An 18682-nucleotide genomic window follows, 5' to 3' on the forward strand; every position below is an offset into this window, starting at 1 on the left:
TCGCAGACTTTGCAGGTGGAAAGAACTTACCAAGAAATTTCTGAGCCATATCATTCCATGTAGTAATTGATCCTGTAGGAAGAGAAGAAAGCCAACTCTTAGATTTGTCTCTAAGAGAGAATGGAAATAATCTCAATCTAATAGCATCATCTGTAACTCCATTATATTTAATGGTGTCACAGATTTCAAGAAAAGCATCGATGTGAGCATTTGGATCATCGCTTGGTAGCCCACTGAATTGCACTGATTGTTGAAGCATCTGAAGTGATGGCTTAATCTTAAAGTTGTTTGCTTGAATTGCAAGTCTTCTGATACTTGATGTGGTGCCTTGAACTGTTGGCGCGGCATAATCTCTTAAGAGTCTACGTGGATTTTCATTCCCACCGTCTGCCATCTTAGCCTGATTTCTCTGTTCTCTTAGTCGCCTTTTGAATGTACGCTCAATTTCTGAATCAAGCTCAACAAGTTTCCCTTGTTGGCTACGTGTCATAAACCGATGTACACCCTAAAAAATAAAACAAAACGAAAGCTAGATTAAACTTAGAATTATCTGGTATCAATATTAATTAGTATTAAACAAACGATCGCCAGCAACAACGCCAAAAACTTGTTCGTAAAATTCTAAACGCAAGTGCATGTATCGAACAAGTAATATAATGATGAGATAAAGTATCGTCCCACGGAGATCGATGATTAATAAACTAATTAAATACTAAAATAGATTAATTCTAAAATTTATCTAACATATCAAAATATAATTAAGAATAAATTAAAAACGAAACTTGAAGACTTTGAAGACTAAATGCAGTAAAATCAATCAGATAAATATGTTAGAGCATCCGATTTCACCATAACCACTAGATATGAATTTCATATTATTGTGAATAAAAGAACGATATCAAACATGTGATAGCGGAATTTCCTAACCTATTTACTATCCTATCTCTAGGTATAGCAAACCTACTCAGCTTATTAATCCACTATATCTCTATGTGAATTAAAATAAACATGATTGCATTAAAAACTATGAATATTCCCGGTTTACAATGAGTCTTTTGGATCACCTTATCACCGAAAGCTACACAAATAACGCAGTATATTTCTATCCACGTTTAATTCATGGTTATATATTATAATGAGCAATTGCATATTATCACCTCTCAGTCTCAAACATGCACATCAGATCATTCAAGTAGTGACCAGTCACTCAAAAGCATTAAACGCAATAATATATAACTCACATAAATAAAATCAATTGTAAAACATAAAAATCATGAAATTCATATCATCATGGTTAGGCTACATCGTAGCCCTAACAAAAGAAAATTAGAACATAGTAGAATAAGAAATAAAAATAAAAATATAGATCAAACCCAGCATCTTGAATCAAAGGACAAGAATTCTGTCACTACTTTTGTCTTCTCTTCAAAATACTTGAAAAAAATTTCAGAAGAATGAAAAACGATCTAACTCCAAAAAACCGTAGCTGCTCTCTCTTCCTATTTATAGGAAATCTAAAATATCTATCTCTCAATGCTTGTAGATAATATCAGGGAACAAAATCAAGAATTTCCTGATTTGATATCCATCTTCCACTGCTGCTTTTATTTGAATTCCTAATAATTGCCATTGTTTTCCTTATCTTCTCCATATCTCATTATTCTGCATAAACAATGAAAATTTAAATAATCAGAAGGAAATCCAAATATTTTCTCATAGATAATGCATTAATTGTTGCATTAATTATAGAGTTATCAGCGGCCGACATCAGGTGGCCAGTGGCGAGCGATGAACGGTCGTCGACGAACATCCGGTGGTTAGTGATGAGCCTCTGGTATCCAATGATTGGTGATGAGCAGCCAACGATCGGCGGTTGGTGACAAGTAGCCAGAGTTCAGTGGTTGGCAGCCAACGTTCGGTGGCTGGCAATCGGCGGTTGGTGGCCGACGGCCGGCAACTGGTGGCAAGCGTCTGGCATCCCACAAACGGCAAGTGGGCGACGGGCGGTGACGAGAGTGAATAATGAGAAAAAAATTGATTTTTCATTTCTATTCCAGAAATATAAAAGTTAAAAATTTTAACTTCTGATTTATGCTCCAAATCTAATTCTAGAATAGAAATCCATTTCAGAAATAGAAAAATAAAATTGCGTTACCAAACGAATTTTTGTTCCAAACCTGTTCCGGGGAACAGAAAAATAAAGAAATAGATAAACAAAAATTTTGTCATGCGCGCCCTAAGTGTACGGTTCTCTATTTCTTTGCTCGTTTTCATTTTCTATCTGATAGAAACATAGCACTACATGACTTGATATATTGAGAACTTGCCTATATCAACACTCTATTTTACCCGAACACGCTTATATCAATCTTGGCACCTTTATATCCGCAATATTTGGTCAAGCTTTTTTGATATCACCTATTCACCTCCCCTCCTAGTGATATTGTTAGCCAACGTTAGACTTTCGTTTGCCTTGGACCTTACATAGTTTCCAGCGCAAACAGCTTCCCCTCTCTGTCCCTTAGCTTAGTTTTCTTTTACACCAAGCTATATCTTGATATTTTCCGTGTGTTTTCTAAGGATTTTGTCCGCAATAAAAATAAATTTTCTTTCTCGAAGAATATGTTAGCCAGCGAGCTAATGCGCTTCTATAATCCGGGCCAACTTTACCATCATTCTTTCGCCTTTTCAGCTAAACGCTCGTGATAATCCTCCCTCTAATTTCGTTGGAAATCGCAGTTAGAATCTATGACTTAAAAAGGAAACACGTGACTGATCCACTCGAATGTAGACGATGATTATTTTATGAGTCAGTCCTTACACGACAAACTGAATGTGATCCACATCAATGCTGAATTTGAGGGAGAATTACCAAAAAAGTCCAAAACCTATTGCAATTGTGCCAATTTAGTCCTAAACTTTTTTTTTTGGCCAACTTAGTCCTAAACCTTTTACAATTGTGCCAATTCAGTCCATCCGGCCAAAATTGGCTAGCCGGCGATGACGTGGACACCGGTTGGCTGACGAACGATTTTTTAATTATTTTTTTAATTTTTTTTTCTTCCAATCTTCTTCTTCCTTTGGCTGGCGCTGGCCGGCCGGCCAGAGGCGAGGGCCGACGAGGTCAGCCTCACCGGCCATTGGTGAGGCTCGCCCCCGCCGGCCACTGGCGAAGGCGAGCCTCGCCAGATCTGGCGACAGCAGCCTCGCCGGTGGCCGGTGAGGCCGTCGTCGGCCGGGTGAGGCTCGCCCTCGCCGGCCATTGGCGAAGTCAAGCCTCTCTCAGCGACGGCGAGGCCACCGTCGCCAGATCTGGCGAGGCTTGCCTTCGCTAGTGGCCGGTAGGGGCGAACCTCGCCAATGGCCGGTAGGGGCGAACCTCGCCAATGGTCGGCGAGGCTAACCTCGCCGGCCCTCGCCTCTAGCCGGCCGGCCGGCGCTGGCCAGAGGAAGAAGAAGATAAGGAAAAAAAAATTAAAAAAAGAAAGAAAAAATTCGAAAAAATTTTAAAAAATGATTAAAAAATTGTTTGCCGGCAGGCCGGCATCCACGTCAATGCCGGCTGGCCAATTTTGGCTGGATGGACTGAATTAGCACAATTATAAAATGTTTAGGGCTAAATTGGTAAAAAAAAAAGTTTAGGACTGAATTGGCACAATTGCAATAGGTTTATGACTTTTTTGGTAATTCTCCCCTGAATTTGATAGAAGTGTTGAAGAGATAGATTGAGATCGAAAAGCCGATGTGTTTCTCTTCCTCAAACTATGAGATTTAGAGGGGAGTGCTGACATCTGAACTCTTGATCTGTGCTTTGATATCATGTTAAAATGTCCAAATTATCAGCTTAATCCGTTGAGGAATGAGCCACCGATATACTTATATCGCTTCACAATCACATAATAATCAGTCTAAAAGGCTCTTCATCCCGGTTTTTCTTGCCACATGGGAGGATCAAAAGAATGGTCGGTAGGTTCGGCCAAAATTCAAATGCCAACAAAGACGAGACCGGGAGAGAAGACTTTCTATAAGTAATGCTCATCTACTCTCCTCACATTATGCCTCCGTAACCACTCAGTCCAACTCTCTCTCCTCTTGTCCATTCAATGCCCTTTTTTTCTCTTCTCAAGAAGCAAAACTCACATACTATCACAAACAAAAAGAAAGTTATGGGTAGTATCCGCACTTCCAAAGAGGTTGAAAGAGAGCTCCCCACATTTGTTAGGGTTTACAAGGACGGCACAGTCGAGCGCCTCTCCGGTAATGTCTGGTTCTGCTTCATCTTATTACTGAAGTTTCATGTTTCGACAATGGATGAACCCTTTTCCGGCTACAACAAGGTTTCATCGTAACACACTGTTGTGAAAAGGGAGTAAAATTTTCCCCCTAACACGGATTGCGCGAATTAAGTCTTCTTATTAGCTTGTTGCTCGTACTTTCTGGAGATTTTGTCTGCATGACATGATTCGAGTCATGTGAATCGTCAAACTTTGATTCATTTTCAGGCACTCCATATGTCCCGCCTTGCTTGGAGGACCCCAAGATCGGCGTTGCATCCAAAGACATCACCATTTGCGAGGACCCTCTCATCCGTGCAAGACTCTTTCTCCCGAAACACGAACCTGTTACTGAGCAGCCTGAGAAGCTGCCTAACTTGGTCCACTACCATGGTGGCTCCTGCATCAGCTCCGCCTTCTCTCTGGTAGAGCATCAGTATCTCACCACCCTTGTCGCGGAAGCCAAGATACTCGCCGTCTCGGTTGAGCACAGGTTCATAGAGAAACTTCGACGGGTCTTCTTCTGCAGCTTCGCGCACCTCCAACTCTCCTCTCCGCTCGCTCTCTCTCACCATCTCGCTGTACCAAACCCCTCTCTCCAATAAAAAAAAAAACTATTCTGGGTCCGTCCAGTGACCGGCACAGTCCTTCATGTGCCGTGCTTGGGTCGGCACAACCCTGTCGGCCATTCTTGGGACATGCAGATTTGATGAAGTGTTTTCACATCCATTGATGTATTCCCGAGTGAGGGAAACTGGCTTATCCATAAAAAAGTCGGATCTTCTGAATCGAGTGTTAATACTCTAAATATAACCAAGAAGATGCGATCTCAAATCGATCGTCGTATGATAAATCCCTCAAATGTTGGGAAAATTCAACGGGCCATTCATGGCTCGTGCAATGTAAGCAGACCTCTCTCTCTCTAAACAAGTGGAACTTACAGTTCACATGCTGTTGAGCAGCGCAGATGAGACCCCCGATTTTCTCATTTCAAAAGCAATCTCTTTAAAACTCTACCTGTCTTCACCCCATTTCTCCTTTCTTCCCTAAATACTTTTTCCCTTAGTCTCACTCTCCTCTTACTCGACATTCGTCGCTCTCTTTCACTGAACATTTGAAGAAGAGCGACATTTTAAGGTACCATTTCGTCCATCACTCCTTAAGGTTTCGGCCTTTTTGGGTTTTGTCTATTTTCAAGAAATTCAAGAACCATGTCGAGAATGCAGCATCAATGTTCTAAGAAGTGATAGAGGTTCAACTAATTCTGGCGAAAAGTACCCAAAAAAGTCTTAGACCTATTACATTGGTGCCAATTCATTCTTAAATCTTTTTGCGTTTTGCCAATTGAGTTTATTTGGCCAATTTAAACTGGAAATTGCTAATGTGCATGGCCGATCATGCTATGTAGGACCGCTGGTATGCATGCCAACGATTTTTGACTTAAATTGACTGGATGTACTCAATTATCAAAATGTGAAAATGCTTAAGATTAAATTCGTCCAATTGAAAAGTTTAGAACTTGATTAGCATAAATGCTTTAGGTATATGATTTTTTTGGGTACTTTTCCTACTAATTTTGTCAAGATGAAGGCATTCATCATCAACTAACCATTGCTTATGCCCCACTAGAAAATGGAGCTGCGGAAATAAGGAATAGAATTATCATGGAGACGACGAGATCGATGCTAAAGGAAAAAGGACTTTCTAATACATTTTGGGTGGAAGCAGTTTACAAAGCAGTGTACCTGTTAAATTGGTGCTTATTTAAAGCAATCCCAAATAGAACTCTAGTTGAAGCATGGAGTGGACGAAAGCCTCCAACGTAAGCGTTTGAAGGTGTTTGGGTGTATATGCTAAGTCCACATCCATGCTTAAAAAAAAGGAGCAACCTTGATGAGAAGATAGAAAAACAAATATTCATCCCCAACAATGACCAATTGAAAGGCTATTGAGTCTATATAAGAAAATAGATGCTGATAATTAGTCAAGACATCAAGTTTTTACGAGAATGCAGCTTGGAACTGGGAGAAAGAGAAGATCAAGAAGTATGTCACCTTACCGTACATATTACTAGCATGTCAAGAGTCAATAATACAAGTAATTAACTTGGACCATCAGATTCTCCATTCTAGCCGCAATGCCACCATCCTCTCCAAGCGCGACTCAAGAAGAATCTACTTCAAAGTCTCCCATAGTAAAATCTCTTAGAAAAGTTTATGAAACATGCAATTTCACCGCCGTAGAATTGGAAAGCTATGAATATACTTCCAAAGAAGAAGTTTCGATAAAAGCTATTAAGAAAGAAACCAAGATGATTGAGAAAAATGGAACTTGGGAGCTCGTAAATCACCTTGAAGACAAAGACATCATTGGCGTTAAGTGGATTTACAAAATGAAGCTCAATGCAGATGGAAATTCAGAAGCATAAGGCAAGACTCGTGGCAAAAATATACTTGCAGCAATAGGGTAAAGACTATACTAAGACCTTTGCTCCTATTGCATGTCTCGATACTATTTGTGCTCTCAGAACCTTAGCAACATTAAAGGAATGGAAAATCTATCAACTAGATGTAAAGCCATCATCCTAAATGAATATCTTCAAGAAAAATCTATGTGTAACAACCATTAGACTTTATGCCTATGCCCAAGAAGAGAAGGTTTTAAAGCTCGAGAAGGTCCTATATGGACTAAAACAAGTACCACGACCGTGGTATATTAGAATTGACAATTACTTCTCCAAACAAGGATTCGGAGGAGCATGAGCGAGCCAATGCTATACATCAAGGCCTAAGATCACACTCTTATTGTCTCCTCGTATGTAGATGATTTCATACATATAATAAATAATGAGAAAATGATTTAAGAATTTGAAGGAGATGATGAAGACATTTGAGATGACGGGCTTGGGCTTGATGCACTACTTCCTTGGTATCAAGATCAACCAAAATGCAAGTCTTGTTATTTCACAGAAGAAATATGCAGAGAACCTCTTGAAGAAATCTAAGATGAATTATTGCGAAATACTTACAACATTGCTTGTGAAAAATGAGAAGCTACTAAAAGAAGATGACACAGAAAAAGGGGATAAGTACACTAATGGTGCCATAAGTTGTGTACGGCGCTCACTTTGGTGCCAAAAGTTTCCGTCGGATCACTTAAGTGCCAAATCGGAGGAAAAACGCTCACTTTGGTGCCACCGGCGAAAGATTCCGGCCAAAATGATTTTTTATTTATTTTAAAATCGATAGGCCTTTAAATGACGTCATTTTCGGTCCTCCTTAAGAAAATGACGTCGTTTTGCCGTCATACATGGATGGCTTCATGGAAACGACGCCGTTTAGCTCACATGGGGAAAAATTAGGGTTTTTGCTGCTCGGCCACCATCGTTCGCCCGCCGTCGCTCGGCCACTGTTGCTCAGCCACCATTGTAGTTGCTCGACCAGGTGAGCGAGGAGAGACTGAGATTGTTGCAGGAAAAATCGAAGGCGAGGGCGGAGGAGGAGGAGGAAGAAGATGGGTCGAAGGGGCTGCTGGTGCGTTGTTGCTGTCGTTGTTGGTGTGCTACCGGTGCTGTTGCTGGTGCCGTGCTGGTGCCGTTGTTGGTGTGGGTCTTCGAGGAAGAAGAAGACACAAAGAAGAGCCTTCCCTCTCTCTCAATTTGGGGATTAGGGTTTCAAAGTTGGGGGAAAGATGCCAAATGGCATCATTTTGGTGTTTGGATGCTGACTCAACTCTCCGACGAGCCACGTCGACTTCAAAACTTATTTTAAAAAGGCCACGTCGGATTTCCGGCCAATTTCGTTGGCGTTGGCACCAAAGTGAGTGCTTTTCAAATTTTTTGGCACTTAAGTGATCTGACGGAAACTTTTGGCACCAAAGTGAGCGCCGTACACAACTTATGGCACCATTAGTGTATTTATCCCCAGAAAAAGCATACGCTTCCACTATAGAAGCCGATGAGGGAGCATCGAGCTCTATCGATCAACTGACAACCTCGACTCAAACCTCATCAATTAATCTGGTTGATTGTGTGAGATCATTCGATTCAATGGAATAATCCTTAAGTTCTTGAAGCCAAAATATTAGACATGTGCAGTACAAAATCTTGAGATTTGCTAGAAGTTGTGTCCTTAGAAAAAAGCTCTTGTTTGTTTGTTACTTTTGTTGTACTTGTTGCCTTGTAATAGTGTAAAAGATTAAGTGCATTGGTTGATAGCAACACCTTATTCCTGATAGTGTGATCTATTATCTAAAAGGATTGGTGTGTGCTGAGTGTAACTTATTCAACAGATTCCTAGTACAATCCAGTTCGACTCGTGGCTGTTAGTGGTGAAAGAGGACGTAAACTTTGGAATAAAGTTACTGTATATTATTATGTAGTACTGTTTTCTCTCATTTTACTTACATAAGCACGCAATTTACTCACGATCTTTGAAACATCAACTTGACTTGATCTTTAGTTAGCTTCTGCAATTTTCTGCAAAAGATTGTCAAAGTTATCTAAACAAGCTATTCACTCCCCTCTAAATTGTATTGTTAGCCCCAACAGCAGTATGGCAAGGCAAGGTTAAACACCAACTAAAATAATTCACTGTGTCGATTTGAGTAAAGTTAGTTCACCGGGAGCCTCTTGTATTGCTAGTTTTCCACTTTGTCTAGTTGAACCTTGAGTCATTGTTGATACCTATATTTTGGCAATCCAATGAATTGTTTGTTGCATTAAAAAATTAGGGATTAATCTTTAACCCCTAAACAAAAATGTCAAAATTGCATTATGCATTTGCATCAAACCGGTGGTGGAGGACTCAAGTAAGATTGATTGGACTGAGCCGGCGATGATAAAAATTTGAACCAAGCCCGTAGCCAAAAATTACATTGTGATCAATTAGGCTATTATTCATCATCTGATGGCAGAATATTTCGAAATATTCGAGCATAGAGATGGGCAGATGATCTTATATTCTGGCATATCAGCTTTGGTCAATAAGGAAAAGAAAGCAATTGGCATGGATTCCCGGTATATTATACATGCCCGGCTATTTGGGGAAGTAAATATGAAGGAGGAGCAAGGCGAGATCGGCAAGATATTAGACACTGAGTTGCAGGTGGGGGCGAAAGGCAACAAATGGTGATGATATCTTGTGGGATTTCGCAAGAATTTTCGTGAAAAAGGAAAAAGATCACCTTGGCAAGTTGGACTCCATCGAATATTATTATTTGCATGATACGAAGAATATATTTTGAAGATCAGATATCGGTTATTTAAGGAGCACGTTCTGCACATTGGAGGGACGCACAGAGCCTTGGAAAAGCAGAAGCAATATCGATCATCCGTGAAGGAGGCCAAGTGGATCTCTGGAAGAGCTCACGCCTCACTTTTCAATTCGTGAGTGGCTGAACTGGTCACAATCATTCAGCCGAGTCTCCACTTCTTGGAGAGTACGTGTTCAAGCAGAGTTCACGGGGAAGAACATCGCCAACATCGGCGAACTCTTCCGTGAACTTTCTGAGTTTCCACTCTTACCCGCCAAGCAATCCCTGCAACGTGAATCTCGCAGTGATCCTTGACGACGAAGCCGCTATTCCTTTTGGTGCTTACCCGTGTCGGCTATACAGACCGTGCCATCGACGACCAACCGCCGTTCCATGCACCGAGCCAACGCCAAGTGCAACGTGGAGCTGCTCCCTGATCTGATGAATACCTCAACGCGAGCAGTCTGTCGCGGTTGACGCTGCCGTCAACGTTGTGCTGCGCCGCGAAGCAGTCCACTACTCACCGCCTTGGTGCTGATGCACGCCCCGTACCTTCCCAAGCCGCGGGAAGGCGACATCCACAAGATTAATTTGTGACCTCCCAAGAGGTGTCGCTGTCCCATTACTTTTATCTATCAATTCAGCACATGAGAAAGCTCGATTAACAAACAATAATCGGATAGTAAGGAAAACACATATACAAACACACTACTTATATTAGGCTTCATTAGGATCATAAAGTTGTAATTATAAGCCTGCTTAATTGGGCCATTCCAATTATAGCCAAAAGGGGTAGAGGGTTGGTCCTTTGCAAGGGCGACTTCAAAAATGGTTTCCATCAGAAGGCCGGCTCTCTACGTCTTGGGCTCGGGGTCATAGTCGGAATTGGAGTTGAGGTTGCCCATGGTGCCATTGGTAGGATTCGCCACCGTGGGGTCCAATGAGATCCATCGGGGCCACCGGGTGGTCTGTCAAACCCGTGGATAGGCCCAAAGACCTCCTTGTTGATAAATGAACCATGCCTTGTACCGATGTAAAGCTAGATATCCTAAGCCTCCATCCACCCACACTGAAGTGGTGTGCCTCTAGTGTCACGTCCTCTATATCCATAATAACTGCCTCCATCTGTATAGGCAAACGAAAATGAACTGGAGGGAGACTCATACCTACGGGCCTGAAAAAGTAAAACAACAACGAGTGAACACTCAACTATACATCCTCATCTTTTAAATTTTCGAATTAATATACATAATAACCCCTTTGGGCAAGTAATTGGATATACTAATTTTTTCTATCAATAAGGAACTCCAAAAAGTTATGCCCAAATTTTATCAAATAATGTGAAGCACTTTACAACAAGTGCTTCTCAAGATCATATTGCATTTACCGACAAAAAAGAAGAAGATCATATTGCATTTGATCAAATAACAATTTTTGCCACATTTTTTTTAATTTTTTTAAAATTTTTTTTAATTTTAATATTTCAGACCCCACCCGCGGGCCCTGACCCGTGCCCGGCCCGTAGATCCGCAGGAGCCCATGCGGGCCGCTTGGAACAGGCGGACCATGAATTAAAATGGCCCACGAATAAAAAAAATGTAATGAAATGGGCTAAGCCCTTTATCCCATAACCTCTCTTCATTTGGCTCATGGGCGTAAGCCCAGAGCCCATTGAAAACATAAAAAAATGAATGGGCTGTTTTAAATGAATGGCCCAATCAGAAATTAAAAGAAAATATGGGCTTCGCCCATATTTAGGCCCAGGCTCGGCTGGAGGTCTTCTTCAACCTCCAGCTGGGTCCCAAATTTTTGCAAACCGGGTCACACGATCCGGTTTCGACCCGAAGCTCCAAAAACACAAATTAACTTGATTTTTCATGAAATTTCTCCATGGGACTTGCATATAATATCAATATAATTGACTAGAATGAATTAAATGAAGAAAAAACGAGTAAATTTCCACATATAAGGTTCAAAATTTCGGATCCAAGCTTCCCATGGCCGAAAATTCGGTTTTCTTAAATTTAAGCATTAAAAACTTACCTCAATACAACATTTACAACAAACATCAATCAATTGCAAGTAATTTGAAAATTCTAGAACTTTTTCATGTATGAACCCTAAAATTTCAAATTTAAAACTCTCTTAATTCTCAACGAAATTATACAAATTATATATGGCTGAAAAGATCTTGACATGTAGAACAAAAATCCTATTGTTTTAGGATCAATTGAGCAAAAAATTCACACAAAAAAATAACGTTCATATTTGGCTCAAAAAAGGAAAATTTTGAATTTTGGTCATAAAAAAAAAATGAGTTCTACAATTATATATGACTCGCTCTGATACCACATGTGGAAAATTATTCACATAAACTAAATAATTAATCAAGAACAATCGGATCCATATATGATTGTAAAACACCGAGGTCAATAAGCATAGCGGGATTAAAGCGGTACATGTTTGAACCATTGCTTCACTTGAAGAAAAATAGATCACTTTGATAATCAAATATATATTGGAATGCTAGATCTTCTTCTCTATGATTTATTTCAGTAGAGTAGCTTTCAATGGGATTCAAACAACTAATAAATATAACATACCATTTTATAAGCTAGAGAGGGAATCTAGCAAATCCTAATAAATAGTGTGTCAACTAGGCCTTTCCTATTACGAGTTTGAGTTAAACACAATTGCATATATTTTGTTGCTCAACTAGGCCTATTAATAGATGCAAATACCCAATTTAATAAGATCACCATAGGTTTAAACAAATATTGAAATATCTATTATTTAAAATAGAAAATCAATTAATTAATGTAAACTCATATTATAGGAACTTTCCAACACTTCCCGCACTTGAGTTTTCTTTAAAAAAAAAAATCAAAGTCATCGAAGGGGGCATTTAGTCAACTTCAACACAAAAGCGAGCATACTTCCCCCTTGTAGCTAGCATAGTGGTGGAATTTGCTGTCAATGGTATTCCAATTGACAATGCAAGTTGCATTAGAAAATCCTCATCAAGATACTCAATAGAGACGCTCTGGGCTCTCCTCTACTGTATAGTAGTTTTGATTTTTTCCTTCATGCGGACGCCATTTTTTGAGTGTATTCCGCTTTAATCCTCCCCTTCTCCCTCCATCCACATTGTGATGATGAAGTGTTCCCTAATTGATCCCGATCTTCCGTTTCCTTAGTCGTCTCCCTCAAATCGACAACCTACTCTACCGCTTTCACTATCTTGATACATCAACCCTAATTTAATTACCTCTCTAGTTCCTCTCGCAGCTCTAGGCTTTTATGCTCTTCCTCACCTACCATATCCTTTACCTTACAAATCCCCTTCAAAACCCTACCCTTTGGTCACTGACCCTTACATCAGACCGTAACCCACCAAACTCCCCATGCTCGCAATACCCTTCGATTTCTTGGCCTCAGCCCAACCCTTTTAGCCTTTACACGGACCTTTCCTTTCCAAAATCTCACCATCCCCCCTTAGGAAATTGTCACGCCTTGTTACCTATCCTGGTTTCCCCTGCAGCTCAGTAGCCCGTCAATTGACGGAAGCAGTCTGCCCACACTCCGGCCTTCCTCTTTAATCATTCATCAAGGGTCATCTCAACGTTTCCAACAACTTCATGGAGACTTCCCTTGTTATAGCTATAGAGTTTAAACAAAATTTATATCCTCAGGTTGTCTATGTTTCATATCATTCAGCCTTATTAACGTTGGCATTATGGTGGATCCTACTACAAAAGCGAGCCGATTAGAGGCACTGTGTAAAAGCCTGAGTAACTTATGGTCTGAGGATGATGTTATAGATGTTACACATGGTATCTTGGCTGAAAAACTAACAGAATGCGGGCTTACATTATTTGGCAAACTTTATTCTCACCCAAACGTCAACTTTTAGGCGTTTCTCAGCACTATGAAACGGGCTTGGAAAATAGAGAATATTTCTTGTACCTTGTTAGAATCGAGATTTTTCTCATTGTCGTTTAAATCAGAAGCTGAGAAATAGAAAGTCCTCGATGCCGGGCCTTGGTCATTTTCCAGCAACTTCCTCGTGCTTTAGCAATGTGATCTGGATATTCTTGACATTTGCTATGATTTCTCTCAATGTCCATTTTGGGTGCACTTATTTGGACTACCCTTTGGTAGAGTTACAACGGAGGTAGTTAGAGAGATTGCTTCCAGGATCGGTGAAGTTCTTGAGGTGAAACTAGAAGCAAAGGGAAACAGCAACTATAAGGTCGGTAAGGCAAGAATCAAGCTGAACCTAGCTACACCTCTTAAAACAGGGATAATAGTTAACTTAGGATGCAAAAAGTTGTGGATTGAATTTAAATACGAGAGGCTGCCACACTATTGTTACTCCTATGGTAGAATTGGCCATTACGCCACTGCTTGTAAAGAGATACCTTGCGAAACTACAAGGTTGGAGGAAGACCTATCGGGTAATTTTGGGAACTGGTTGCGAGTTGAAGTCTAGGAACTAAGCCCGTATAGGAAATTTTTTATGGCAAACAATCCCAGCTCATTAAAGACGAAGAAACGGTGCCGGAATCTCTTGTGCAAGCGGAAAGCCATGAATCTCAGCCAACAAAAAACACAGGAAAGTAGGCCCTCTTGCCTCCCCAATCCCAACATCCCTCGGAGGAGGGACCTCAACAACAGGCTGGCCAAATTGTATCTTCACGAGCCTTAACCATTATGGATGGCAAATCTCCACAAAAGCGAGACAACAAATGCTTGGATCCAGATTCTATGCTAACGCTGCATAATGAACACCTTAAAGAAGTTGAAAGAGAGAGACAATCCTATTTAGAGTCAGAAAGAGGTTCAGCTAAGGGTAAAGCTAGGTCTACCAAACTTCCTACATCTAACAAAGGTAAGCGATTTTGCTCGTATATAGCTCAATCCTCAAGATCAACTGCTGTTGAAAACTTACAGCTAATAGAAATCACTATCACGAATAAAGATAAATCAACCCAATGGGCTTTGGTGGCTAGTCCTAATAAGCCACCGGTGCATCCAAGAAACTACTGAGTTGGAATGGTCAGGGGTTCGGTTCTCCCCTAACAATTCAAGCTCTTAGAGTCCTAGCAACTCAGGAAAGACGCAATATTATATTTCTTATGGAAACTAAAAATCAAGAGCATAAAGTGCAAAGACTAAGAAGACGGCTTAAGGCTACTCACAGTTTTTCGGTGAATTCAGAAGGGTTATCGAGGGGTTTGGCTCTTTTTTTGGATGATCAGGTCTCTATTTCAATCGACTCTCATTCTGAATATATTATCAATGTGCAATGCCTTCTTCATGAAAATAGACAGAACATGCGAATTATTTTTCTCCATGTTCCTAATGCATTTCACGGCAGACTTATCCTCTAGGATGAATTACAAATGGTTAGTGCCTCCAATCATCTACCTTGTTTGTGTATTGGGGATTTTAATGAAATATTATATCATTGGGAAAAAGTGGGAAAGAGGATGGCAAAATACTTCCGTCTTATCGCATTCAAGGATTTCTTATATGCTTGTTCGTTGATGGCTAGAAAGCAAATAGTGCGCTTTTACATGGACGAACAGAAGAGAGGGAGATGAAAATGTTAAAGAAAGGCTGGACAGAGCACTATGTACCATGGAATGGAGAATAACTTACACAAATGCCGAAATTACAGCCTTACTAGCTATTGGTTCAGATCACAGCCCTCTCATCTTGTCAACTTTACTCACTCTGACATGTAAGAGGTGAGGGTTTAAATATGAGCCCTTTTGGGCGAAAGATGAAGATTGTAGGAGAATTGTCAAGCGAACATGGGAGGCTATGGTCGAGAAACTATCTAATGTGGCTACTCAATTAGAGGCATGGAGTAGAAAACGATTCTCCAACGCTTATAAACAAATCGAAGGGCTGAAATATGAGCTTATGTTTCGGATGAACAACCCCACCTTGAAGTATGATTAGAGCAGAATTCATAATATCCATAAAGAAATCAAATTCCTATGGTGACAAGAAGAAATGTTTTGGGGCATTAGATCTAGAATTAAGTGGCTAAAATGGGGGGATTGTTGACACCTAAATTTTTGGCATTAGGAGCATTTGCGTCACTAGCTTTAAAATTTGTCAAAGAAAAATTATTACAAAAAAATTTTAAATAAAAAATTCGAAATTGAAAAATATATATAATTAAAAAAAAGAGAAGAGAAAAGAAAAGTAAAAAAAAAAATCATTAAGATATTGTGTTTTCATCATTGCACGGCATATGGAATGGTCTTTATTTCTCCAAAATTGTCAAAACAAAAAAAAAAAGAGAGAAAAAAAAAAAGATCCATTAAAGGTATAAAAATCGAATGAGGCCGAGTATATGGGTTTTTCTTCGCGCATGGGCTCGCCTACATATCTCTTTCCTTTTCTTTTTTTTTTTCGCACTTGGGCTGGCCCATCTCCTTTTATTTCAACCCGGCCCATGCGCATACCATCTTCCTCCCCTCACAACATCCATGCTTCTACAAAAAAGAGAAAAGAGGAGGGTACAAACAGAGGAGCGAGAGGATCGCAAGGCCGGAGGATCGCGAAGGCGAGAGGACGGCATGATCCCGTGGTCGGAGATCAAGCGGCCGCAACAGCTGGCGGTGGCGGGAGCCATGCGCGCTGTCGTTGGCCGAGCTTTTAAAAGGGAGAGGGCAAACCGTAGAACAGGGGCTCTCGACTGGTTTTCTTGGTGGAGGGAGAACAAAAAGCACTGAAGAGCGAGCTCAAGCGAAGGAGAGGGTCGGAGAGAGAGATCCAAAGGGAGTTCGAGCGAGAGCAGCCGAGAGAGCGAGAGGGCTGAAATTTAGCCCCGGCCGAGCGTTATCTAGTCGTCCTCGACGCAAACCGACGCAACGGAGCTCGCGGTTCCCCCCTTTTTCCACGTCCTCCGACGTTGGTTTTAGCCGCAAAGGGACCAGCAAGAACGTGAGCCCAAGAGAGTGATCTGCTGTCGTTGGGTGGTTCGTCGTCGTCGCCGTTCGCCAGCAGTACCCACCGAACCAAACCAGGTAGGTTTTCTCCGACCATGTATGCTTCATTTTTGTAGGGCGTCGAACCGGAGCTCGTGGATGACCTGTTCACATGAGCTTTGGTTCCTTCGGCGCCTGTAAATCTTTAGCCAAACCTCGTGCGTTGCTGGTCGTCTTCCGAGAACCCTGGTCCCATTTCGAGTCTCGGTTGAGTCGAAATCCAAACATTTGGTAATGCTCGAACTGTTTGTATAAATGCCTAAGTGAAGCTAGCATGACTATTCTTGAACCCTCGTCCATCATACGCGCCCGTCGTTGATAGATGCATTTCGTTGCTGTTCTGCACGTTTTTCTTCGGTCCATTTCGAGTTTATATGGCCATATGTTGTTTTGGGCTTATTTTTGTGCAAGTTATGTCTCGTATGCCTCCTTGTCCATTTAGGGAGAGAGTGGGTGTCGGCTCGGTGGTGGCCCGAGTGTGGGCGGTGAAGATGTGGGTGACAAAAATAGTGAGGTTCATTTAAAATGGGACTGGTTTGATCGATGAGTTTGGTGAAAGAGGGCGTAGGAGAGAAGGTGGCTTCGGCGTGCAGAGAGGTCGCTGGAAGAAGAAGACCAAAAAAAAAAAATAGTAAAAAGAAACAAGAGCAAAAGAAAAGTATCGAAAGAGTGAAAAAGTAAAAAAAAATTGAAAAAGAAAGGGAGACGTTGGTCTCGTGAAGAAGAGAGTCAGAAGGGAGGAGGGAAAGAATAAAAAAAAGAGAATAAAGAAAAGCCAGAAAAATGACAAAACAAAAATTAAAAAAGAAGAGAAGGAGAAGAAAACCCAAAAGGAGAAGGAAATACGGTAAGTGGGGGGTGTTCGGTGAAAGTGTCAGAAGAGATGAGGGAAATAAATGAAAAAAAGGAAAAAGAAAAATAAAAAAAAAAGGGCAAAATAAATAAAAAATAGAAAACTAAAACGGCAAAGTTGGCCTCGGGAAGGACAGTTGGGCAGAACGTGCAGGGGAAATGATGAAGTGGGGAAAAGATAATTTCTTTTTTTTAAAAAAGAATCTTTAGAAAAAGCTGTAAAAGAAAATTTAAAAAGAAAATGTTTCTTTTAACCCGAAAATGTTGGATCCGGGTTTGGGTTGGGTCCACGGGCCGGATTCGGTTTACCCGGTCCGGACCCATTTTATTGAAGTATAATATTATTAAATATATATATTAAAAATTATAAAAATTCAAAAATAAATTATAAAAATCAAAAATCTCGAAAAAAATGATAAAAATTCAAAAAAAAAATTCAAAAAATTTTCCGAAATTTCAAAAATTCAGAAAACATTAAAAATTCGACTTTCTTTAAAATTAATTAATTAAACATTAAAAAAAAATTAAAAAAAATAATTATTTATTTAAAAAAAAAAAAAAAAAAAAAAAACAAACAAACAAACAAAACCCAAAAATTTTCAAAAATCCAAGAATGATAGGGTTTGGTTAGGAATTGCTGTGTATTGCCGCTTTAGTGTGATTAAGCCTTTATTTTCTTATATGTTGTTTTTATCAGATGTTTAATTTGCACGTGTTTAATTTTAGGGCAAATAGGAGCTTGGCAGGTATAATTATTACTTTATTGATTGTGCACTTGCATGCTCACCTCCTATGTTAGTGGATAGGTATGAAATCAATCTAAACTGCCTGATGAAAATCATTTTGTTAAAATGAACAAGATTAGGTACCGAAAGGGCACTAATTGGTCAATTAGTGTAATCAAGTCCCCGATCCTAGACTCTCTGGTTGCGTAGGAAGTGAGGCACGCTCCCATGTTTCACTTGGTTTCTAGCCGACCCCAATAGGCTAGTGGCGACTCCTTTTGCACAAATTTTCTTAAGAATATCCCAATGTCACGCGGGGTATAGGCTTGGGAGAGCCCATGCCTAATCATGGGCCTTAGGCCCGTCCTTTAGGCAATACCCCTAAACCTGCTCCCTCCCCCTGAGGGGTAGGTCGCGACAGCTTGGCGACTCCGCTGGGGACTTGGTTTTAAACTTTAGAGGACTTAGGCCAAAATTAATCTTGTTCAAAATACTTTTGTTTGGCAGCAAAGATAGTATGTGCATCCATAACATATCGAATGTTGATTGTCTATGGGAGTCATAAGGGATG

At 40.5% G+C, this 18682-nt stretch overlaps 1 protein-coding gene across 1 annotated transcript; it reads left to right on the forward strand.

The window, feature by feature from the left end:
• Positions 1 to 4128: 4128 nt before the first annotated feature.
• Positions 4129 to 4879, forward strand: LOC104417389 (2-hydroxyisoflavanone dehydratase-like). The gene is made up of 2 exons (XM_039300059.1): positions 4129 to 4257; positions 4503 to 4879. The coding sequence occupies exons 1-2, from the start codon at positions 4167 to 4169 to the stop codon at positions 4877 to 4879; spliced, it is 468 nt and encodes a 155-aa protein (XP_039155993.1). The 5' UTR covers positions 4129 to 4166.
• The last annotated feature ends 13803 nt before the right edge of the window (positions 4880 to 18682 follow it).

This window comes from Eucalyptus grandis, chromosome 8, assembly GCF_016545825.1.
Source record: "Eucalyptus grandis isolate ANBG69807.140 chromosome 8, ASM1654582v1, whole genome shotgun sequence".
In the NCBI taxonomy this organism is placed as follows: Eukaryota; Viridiplantae; Streptophyta; class Magnoliopsida; order Myrtales; family Myrtaceae; genus Eucalyptus; species Eucalyptus grandis.

Bases quoted from the DNA above. Each gene is read 5' to 3' on its own strand.
- LOC104417389 (XM_039300059.1), top strand. From the start codon at position 4,167: ATGGGTAGTATCCGCACTTCCAAAGAGGTTGAAAGAGAGCTCCCCACA. The intron at 4,258-4,502 runs GTAATGTCTGGT...ATTCATTTTCAG, and splicing joins CACAGTCGAGCGCCTCTCCG to GCACTCCATATGTCCCGCCT.